The sequence below is a fragment of the Parasteatoda tepidariorum genome, chromosome 8, assembly GCF_043381705.1.
Source record: "Parasteatoda tepidariorum isolate YZ-2023 chromosome 8, CAS_Ptep_4.0, whole genome shotgun sequence".
Lineage (NCBI taxonomy): Eukaryota > Metazoa > Arthropoda > Arachnida > Araneae > Theridiidae > Parasteatoda > Parasteatoda tepidariorum.
The window spans coordinates 11,570,396-11,580,528 of record NC_092211.1 but is presented as its reverse complement, the minus strand read 5'-3'; the positions used below and the strand labels follow the sequence as shown (position 1 = coordinate 11,580,528).

Sequence of the window (10,133 nt, the reverse complement as noted above, 5' to 3'; positions counted from 1 at the left end):
GTGGTAGAAGGTATTCCAGACCATGCTCGCTGAACTGCACTTGCCAATTCCTGCAAATTTGATGGTACTGGATCCATCTGTTTGAGCGCCCGTTCAATTTTATCCCACAAATTCTCAATTGGATTGAGATCTGGGGATTGTGCTGGCCAACGAAGCAAGTTAAATTCTCCGTCATGCTCTTCGAACCATCTGAGGACAATGCCAGCTTTATAACTAGGAGCGTTGTCCTGCTGGAAGTATCCATCCCCGCCAGAGACATAAACGGATGTACTTGATCTGCGATGATACTTAAATACCCTTAGGCATTAAGGCGTTGTGGTACAGGAATTAAAGGATCCATACATTACCAAGAGAACATTCCCCATATCACAACGTTGCCACCACTAGCTGAAAGTGTCGTGGCAATGCAGTTGGGGTCCATGCTTTCGTGCTGTTTTCTCAATATTGTCATCCTGCCATCTGCGCGATGCATTTGAAATCGTGATTCATCGGACCACATGACCCTCTTCTTGTCATCTACTGTCCAATGTTTGTGCTCCTTTGAAAATTGGAGACGTCTGCGCTTATTTAAGGCAGACAGTAGAGGCTTACGAACAGGTCGTCTGCTTCCATACCCTATACGGCGCAATGTGCGTCGAACAGTCCGTTCAGAGACGTTCACAGTTGCTCCTCGATTAAGATCACTTGCACTTTGTCACATTGTTGCTCTGCTGCTGCGCTGCACAACCCTGGCCAGCCTTCTCTCTGATCGAGCATTCAGTACCCTGTGACGACCACAAGTCTGACGTTGAGACCCGGTTTTTTGCTTGATTGTCCATTCTTTGTACACGTTAACAACTGCTGCTCTGGAACACTTCACAAGTGCAGCCGTTTTGCTGATACTCGTTGCGACACATCTCGCACCCACAATCATTCCACGTTAAAATTCAGTTAAATCACTTTTCTTTCCCATATCTGAGCAAGCAACACAGTATAACTGATGACTCACTTGTCCTGCATTCCCGTGTTATAGTTATCTTGCCCAATAGCGGCAGCGCTGTGACGCAATAACTCATCAAAACTCTGAGGTGGTCATAATAATTTGGCCACTCAGTGTATATCACACACTGACTCCATTTCGAAGTTATCGAATGCGCACAGTTCTTTTTAAACTTCGGCTAGCATTAGTATTACATCAAGGATATTTTTATTTATTCGTAATTGAACATTTAAATGAACAGCGAGAAACAAAAACATAACCATGCTTTTAATGATGCTTCTGTTTATTTTCTCCTTATTTTGCTCGGCCATTAAAATACAAAGTAAGGGAAAAAAATTTGGATTCGTAAGAGTTAAATACAACTGAAATCAAATGCAATTGAGATGATAATATTCAGAGGCCTCTTCTCTCGCCAGTTTGAATTGATTATTATTTTTTATTTGCTTTTTCTTAATGTTTCTTTTTTTGCACTTAATAAACTTTTAATCCGTGTTATTCTAAACCACTATGAGGAACTGAATGTAAACAATGCGTGGTTGACCGTGTAAAGATCAGAGCAGATGGCGCTAGGTGTGAAAATTCGTCGTAAGACTTTCGGGTTACTACGTTCGACAAATTTGTAATCCTAATCTAATGTTTCGGAAATGTTTGGGTAGATGATATTTGAGGGTGCCCCTTGATTCTCGCCATTTGTGATCGCGGTTGATCGCCAAGCTGGGCGATGTTGAAACCCAATCGTGATTCTGATTAGTTTAGATTTTAGCGTTATTTTTAAATGTTCAACGGTATATGTAATTTCAGAGGTCCGTTAGTTCTACGGTGGATACCGGCTGGTAAGGTTACTTTTGCTTCTGGTCAATAAAATCGAAGGTATGTGGGCAGGCATAAAAAGGGACTTAAGAAAAAATTGTCACCGCCAGTCCGGTACCACAGACGCCATTTTCGATTCGCATTTCGCCGAATTTATGTGGCGATGGAGGTACACAGATTCTATTCATGATAAATTTAAACAGTTTTAGAGTATCCTGTGGGTCTAACTTTGAGGACATTCAAGCTTAATGAAGAAGTGAGTCGTTTTTTTCTCTGCTTTCTGTGCTTACTCCATTAGTTTTTTTTTTCCGATTCAAAATGCATTTTATTGGGTTTATTAATTTTGCTTATATTAGATTCATTGCAATTTTATAAAGTTTTGGCCGATGTTTTGTTGAAATTTTCCAATATTGTATTGAAATATCATTATGTTTTGGCAGCCATTCCTGTTACCACGGTGTTCCACGCAGACAGAAATGGCGCCAAACATAAGTCGCCAATTTCGCCAAGGGGCAACATTAAGTATATTTTTACCAAAATGTTTTCTGTATAAGTTCCTCTATACGTGTCCTCTTAATTCGCATACTTATTTTAAATTAATTTTAACTCATTACTAATTCAAACTTATTACTTTTTTTTTATTCAAAATGCATTATTTTATTTAAAATTCATTACTTTATTTAAAATGTATTATTATATTAATAAACTTATTTTTTTATTAATGATCTGTTTAGGATTAAATTATTTTCAGGGTTCAATGAGATAAAAGAGAAATAGAAATTAAATAAGACAAATAAAATTTAATAAAAATATAATAAATAAAAATAAATTAAATTAAAATTAACTAAAATAAAATAAAGAAACTATTGTTAATACTTTTTGATCAAATGATTTGAGCTCTAAAATGCAATGCATAATACAAAACACAATATAACGCATTTAATATGCTAAATAATTAGTTATATTTGTATCATAATATTAAAATAAGATTTAAAACGTATTTTCTTTGAATAATCATACGTTCATTTTCGACTGATTTATATCCTAATTACAGTAACTATGTAATTTTCAACCCAGCAGGCAAGGGAATTCCTTGATCAAGTACTAAGTAAAAATTCCTCAGTGACAGACTGAGTGAAACATACCTACATAGCGTTACACGGAGATGCAAATCAGGTTAGCATGATGGCACGTTGTTTCTATCGGACTTAACAGAAGAAAGTATTTTTGTTTTATCAAACACAAAACAAAAAAAGTGAAAGGGGTGCGTCAGATTTTTAAGACATTTCTAAAATAATCCTGCCTCTCCCTGTCTTTCAAAAGTAATGCGTCCGATATTCTAAGTTTGACAAAAATAGATTTTCAATCATTTACAATCAATCATTTCAATCATTAATCTTAGGAATCATTTACATAGCCTTGTTGGTAAGGCACTGGGCTCATGTCTAAGAGGTCGTGGGTTCGATCCCCGGCGGCCGAAGACTCCCTGTGTAGTAAATGGTGGCTGATGCACTTTAAGGTGGCTGTCGAGTCTCAAAGTCCTCCATGTTCCCATAAAAAATCATACCTCTGGGGGTATTGATCCAGAAGTTTCCTTGTCTTCTGTATTAGGTTCAAAATTACAAGGCTACGGGGAAAGTAGTCGTAAATCCGTAATTGGGTCTGCTGTTCAACGACGGTTATAAAATAAAATAAAATGTAGGTGGGAATGTGAATTCAGAGATGTGAAAGAGAACTTGATTGGTGGAATATTTCATTTAATCACGAAAACTCGCCAATCAGGGTTCGTATAGGCGATATTTTACGCTTGCAGTGAGCATAGATCCGTTTGAAAAACGTTGCTTTCAGTATTTTTTTATTTTAATTTACTTTATTGTTTAAAAATTTCAGTTATAGGATCACCGTTTTTTCCGGGAAAGAAATTGTCCAAACCTCATGCGGAAATAACGGAAGGAACTGCCGAAGGAACAGAAAGAATAGTCGAAGCCAAGACGGCAGTTCCCATCGAGAAAGAGATTCGATTCTATGAGGCTGTGGATAAAATAGACCCGATTGTTCTGAAAGTTCTGATGGGTAACGCGACAGAGGGGCCCAGAGTACCGAGCACGCCCAGCCCACATTGTTGTTTCAATGGGGGTACTTGTCATGTGCACACAATGAGTATGTCAAGAATTCTTTATTTGCACAAGATTTTCTTTATTATCGTGTGTAAATAAAGAATATCACTTCTGTATTCTTTATTTACACAAGATATTTCTACTCTAAAAAAATTTACTCTTTTGTGTTCCATAAAGACTACATTAACCAAAACTGTCAAATTTTACCATTACCGTCTTACCATTACCACCAAATAACTATATCGGTATTATTGACGGGTACAATACCAACCTCAAGATGTGAAATGAATTTTTAATAATCGAAAATTTGAACCTTTCTGAAGCCTCGGCATTGTATTCAATACCGTATGACAAATAGGCAAAGTATGAAAGGTGATTTTTGCATAAGTTCAAAATGAAGATAAAACAAAAGAAAATTACAGACATATGAAAAAAGAGGGGGGGGGGAAGAAAAATAATAATAAAAAAATAACAAACAACTGGGGGAAAAAAAGGATAAAATTTTTTAAAATATCCGGAAAATAAAAGATATAATTTTTTCATCAGCTCACACGATTATATCCGCAAAAAAGAGTGCTTTCTGATGTTATATCAATATAGCCAAAGCAAAATATATTAATACAACAGTTTGAGGAGCACTCAAAAATTTTTTTTACAAAAACTTATTGTTTTTCTTTATTTTTTTCGTGTTTTTTGTATTTATTTATTCTGTTATATATATATATATATATATATATATTGAAAANTAATTTGTTGACATATAATTTTTTTTTTTGTCTATTTCTTTTAAACTTAGATTTATTATCACCATACTATTTTGTTTTTGTTTTGTGTTGTATTGGCATCTTCGATGCATAATTAGCTTGACTATGTTCTACATAGATTCATGCTTATCTTTGCGTAAATACATAGTGGAAGAATTGATCTCTTAGGGAAAGAATCTTTGTGAAAGAATATAGAATGTGTTACTTAAGAGAATTGATGCCTAAAGGGCTTGGCTTACTCTAAATAGAATGAAAAAAAAGAGTTACTGACGTAAACAAACGCCATGTTTTAAACAACCTTACTTTGAGCGGAGGATAAACAAATAACTACAGTTCCTGGCCAAATTTTTCGACGCACTATAAATTTCTGTGTAAAAATTTAATTATCAGGTGATACTATAGAGCTTTATTGTTTTTACACGATTGAAACCGGTTTGCACTTGTTAACGTTCGTGTATCAATTGGTTAAATGAGACGATATATAATATAAATTTTACGATTGAATAAATTAGACGATATATTATTTAAATAAAGAATATTTAATCTATCAGCTATTATATTAGTATATTATAATAATTACACCAAATCACTAGACGCACCGTAGTGTTTTAATAATTGCATGTTTTGTACGAGTACATATGCAATACTCTTATACACTATCTGCCAATAAGTTTTTGGACACGTGTGATTGAAAAGAAAAACAAACTTTATTCATAATCAATAGTTGGTAGAGCCTCCACTAGAGGCAATTACAGCGTGAACCTTCCGCTAGTTCTTGCTTGACGGTATTTTCTTCCACTCGGCTTGGAGAAGACATGCAAGTTCCTTCACCGATTTGGATGGGTAGTACACCCCTTAAGTCGGCGATCCAACTCGTCGCGGAGGTTCTCGGTAGGGTTCAGGTCTCGGCTCTGGGCAGGCCAGCCATTCGATTAACACTATTGGCACCGTACCAAGCCTTGGTGACTCTTGCGATATGACCGCTGGCATTGTCGTCCTGGAAGTAACAGGGGTCCACCCCGTAAAACAGCCACAACGCAAGAAGCATACTGTCATCCAAAATAGTGCAGTAGGCATATTGCATGGGACTAATGCCGATGTTGTTCCCTACTAGCAGTATTTTCATTACAGAAAAAAAATGGGAGAGAATTTCTCACCCTTTCTCAAAAACAGGGTGAGATTTCAAAAAGTTAAGTGAGATTTCTACAAATTAAAAAAACACAAATAGACTTTTAAAAAAAATTATTTCTTTAATAATAATACATTTTTCACATTTTCTAATTGAATATTTTTGCTGCATCATCATATGGAAAATGTTCTATATCTACTTTTTCATCAGCTATTATATTTATTTGGCCGAAAAATATCCGTATTTGTTTCGTTTTGACCGTTTTGTTTTCGTATCGACGTTTGTTTCATTTTCATTTGTCCGTTGCGGAGTGGAAGATGTCGCCTTAACAAGTTTTTTGTACATCTTACATTCATGCACAAAAAATGTAAACGTCTTACATGAAGAAACCTTACCTACGGTGAACACTTGATCCCAGAGAAATGTGTTCTGAAAGGGGTTCTGTGGTTCGGGAGGGGGGTGTTCTGCTGTTTGCACCGGTTCTGAACAATACTGGTAAATAGGGAAGCTAGATAAGACCGATGTTCGAAACAATGAAAGATCAAGGAAGAAAAGTGAAACGGATTTTATTCAAAATGGCAAAAGAAATTTTTTTCTTCCAAAATTCGAGCATTTTGAAAATGATTAATAGAGTGCGCGAACTTCTCGGGGTTATCATTTTTTATTGCGAGAAAAGAAAAAAATATGCGAGATTCTCGCGTTCTCGCACTGTAGTGAAAACGCTGATGGGCGTGACGTATCTCAGGACCGCAGATATAGTCATCTGCATAGGTGTTCAAATACTTATTGGCATATAGTGTATTTAAACATACATGTAATGGGTTTTTATTCAGGATATTTTTTATATGCTTCCCATTTGTATTTATTTTTAAAGTATTGCATTATACAATGTTAACCAATTAATACACAAACGTAAACAAGTGCAAACCAGTTTCAGTCGCTAAAAAACAATAAAGCTGTATAGTATCACCTGATAATTAAGATTTTACCTAAAACCTTATAGTGCGTCTAATTATTTGGCTAGGGACTGTACATGCTAACTTTAAATTAGATATATGAAATATTTTACAGATAAATTAGTTTTCAGTTATTAATATTACGCTGATGACGAGCAAAGAAATCTGTATATTCATTTAAGAAAACTATATAATACGATGTGATTTTATTGCCAATAACAACGCAAAAACACCAAGAGGAAATGGTTTGTACCATTACGTTTTTATGTTAAAAAAGAAAAATATATTCTAAGGGCAGTCATTATGGAACATCATGCATTTATTTTCTTAAATATTTAATAAGATTTCAAAATGTAAGGTACATAAAGAAGTCAAGGCGACATTTCTTGCAAATTGAATTTTTACTTTTGTCACACTACATGTAAGCAATTAGGGCAAAGAAAAATAGAAATGTATATACGAATATAAAATTTACACTGAAAAATAAATGGTTGGGACATTAAATGCAAAAATATTCTAGAAAATTCCAGAGAAACTAAGTTTTTACTTCGTTACAAATAAAACATTTTATTTCTTGTAGGGGAAAAAAAAAAGAAATAAAAGCTAGACGCAAAGTTTGAAATTTTTTAACCCCCTTTTAGAAGTTTTAAAGCATGCGACGTTTTAATCTTGTAGCAGTGGAAGTTTTTATTTTTATTTTTTTTTAAACCGAAGTAAAAAAGTAAAGGATAGAGATTCTCTAGAATATTTTCCTTATTACGCGGTTGCTGAGATTCTAGATTTTTCTAAACTCTGTCGAAGTTCCGAGACAATCTCCACCTTTTTAACTCTAAAAAAATAAAATAAAATACTAAATTTAAAATTTTTTTTCCTTTCCAATACCTATAAAAATCCCACGCTTCAGAACATTTGTCATGAAAAATCTTGACATTTTTTGAAAAATCCCTGCGATCTTTCGAAAACATCCCCCCATTTAGGCGAGTTCTTATTTTCCTTTTTTGGTCAAAATGGGGCCTTTAGTTTGCTCAGTCGCTCACTGTATTATTTGTGGAAGAAGATAGTTCCATATTTTGTAAGAAAATATTCATGCTATTTTTTTGACATGTATGTGAAATAGAGATAGGTGGTTATCTAAATTTTATCTACAGTTTTTACAATCCGGTTCAATTTAAACTTTTCTTGCCAAATAAAATAACATTTATTTCGAACTTTAAAGTTTAATTTATGAAAAACCTGATATTAAATGTTTAAAAACTTTTTTGAAAAACAATGCATGGAAAGTTTTATTTATTTATTTATAAATTTTTTATAAAAAGCTTTTTTGAAAAACAATGCATGGAATGCTTGATTCATTTATTTATTAATTTTTCATTAAAATTTTTTTTGAAAAACAATGCATGGAGCGTTTTATTCATTTATTTATAAATTTTTTATTCATTTATTTATTATTATTTTTTGACGAAACATTGAAGTTTCATCTAAAAGACTAAATGATTACGACTTAAAGACTGAAATATACCTGACGCAGTTATTTACATCAAAATATAGCCTTAGATTAATTAAAGAGAAACTTAAGATAAAAAGAGAATGTTTTTTAACATATTTTTAAAATTGTATCTAGCAAATGGTCAAGACTAATTTCGTTTTTCTCAAAAATTACTAAATCGATTAAAAAACTTTTTCCTTTGAATCTTTTACTCTATCAAAAACTTTTTCCATAAAAAGTTTTTGAAATACAAAAATTTTAGAATATCTAAATTACTCTAGTGACGTAGAACTCTAAATTACATAAATATCTCTCAAATTATATAAACTTAGTCTTCAGTAAACAGCGTTTTAATTACGGAAAATATTTAATAAGTAAAAAAAATATTATTTTCTTTCTTATCAACATAAATTTCTTTTTCAGATGAGGCAGACAGATGGTGTTCGTGTCCTTTGAATTTCACGGGTCGTTTTTGTGACGTAGACGTTGACGAGTGTTTGGAACCCGAGATTTGTGATGAGCACCAAGTGTGCATCAATACATACGGAAGTTACAGGTGTGACTGTCGGCAGGGGTATGTGTGGGATGATTATAGATGCGTTGGTAAGCTTGCAATCTCTAAATTTATTTACTCAGAACACATACTGATAATCGAGTCTTGATTTTGTATTGGTTAAATATTAATTAAAAGTCAAAGCGATAAGTCTTTTAAAAGGCACCAAAATAAAATTTCGAGATGTATTTTTTAAAAGTTAATGTGATGATATCTTTTCTTAGTCGACTGATATTTAGCGTTACGGGCTTTTGAATTTAATCATTATGAAACAATAGAAGTTTAAATATAAATAATATTATTGTTTATTTCTTTTTTTACGCGAGAACGTGATTTAGAAACCCCCGTGTGACTGGTTGACTCGAGTGACCCCATAGACTTGTACACGTTAAATCTGTCTAGGTCACAAAGTCCACCAAATTCCCATATCAAATCAATATTACTGAGGGTACAGAAACGAAGATTGAATGTTCTCTGGTTCAGTCCAAACCTACGATCTGTGGGTGATTGAATGCGTCCTTCCTGTAAAACGGGCTGTGATGTGAGTGTGGCTGAAGTCATATTCTTGGCCGTAGATGGCGATACTGAAAAACACGAAACGAACCCTCTGCCTTAAATCGCTTGATTTCCTATAGCAGAATTGCTTTTGGCAAGTTGTATAAGTAAGTAGAGCCGCGATGGCTCAGGGGATAGAGTGTTCGCCTTCCAATGAGGCGAACCGGGTTCGAATACTCAGCGATGGATGGTCAAAACGAATCCGCATCCGGCTTAAACCGACCACAGTGTTGAAGTGAAATATCCTCAGTGGCAGACGGATCATGGGTTAGAGGCCCTTTGCCGTTAGGCTAGTCGTGGGAGGTTTTCGTCATTTTCTTCTCCATGTAACGCAAATGCCGATTATCTCCATCAAAAAGACCTAAATAAAGGCAAATTTCTCTCAATACTTGATCCAGGAGTTATCTTGTCTTTTTAATTCCCCGGCAATCTTCTATGAATAAACCATTACGTACATTCTCCGCAAAGCGGACACTCCCGTAACCGGACGCTGACAGTCATTTTGATCCTGTAACGTTGTTTATTATCTCTACAAACCGGACACTACTTTTTCTAAATAAATTGCAAGATAAAAAAATGCAACTTTTCACCATTTTTAAAGCATGTAAATAAAACCTTTTGCCTTATCCATAACTAAAAATATTGTTAAGCTATTTCACCACCGAAAAATCAATCTTTCTCCTGTCACCTTGCCTTATCTTTGTAAAGAAAGGAGAGAAAATGGTACTGCACTCCTGAAATAATTCTGACATCGGCATCTTTTGATCTTTTCATCTGGACCACA

At 34.1% G+C, this 10,133-nt stretch overlaps 1 protein-coding gene across 1 annotated transcript in view; it reads left to right on the top strand.

The window, feature by feature from the left end:
- The first annotated feature begins 497 nt into the window (after positions 1 to 497).
- LOC107453929 (uncharacterized) overlaps positions 498 to 10,133 on the top strand; it is a 13,911-nt gene continuing 4,275 nt past the window's right edge. Inside the window, exons 1-3 of the mRNA XM_071184495.1 lie at positions 498 to 759; positions 3,680 to 3,949; positions 8,665 to 8,844. Coding sequence (XP_071040596.1) covers positions 498 to 759; positions 3,680 to 3,949; positions 8,665 to 8,844 — 712 coding nt within the window. The remainder of the gene's footprint in view (positions 760 to 3,679; positions 3,950 to 8,664; positions 8,845 to 10,133) is intronic.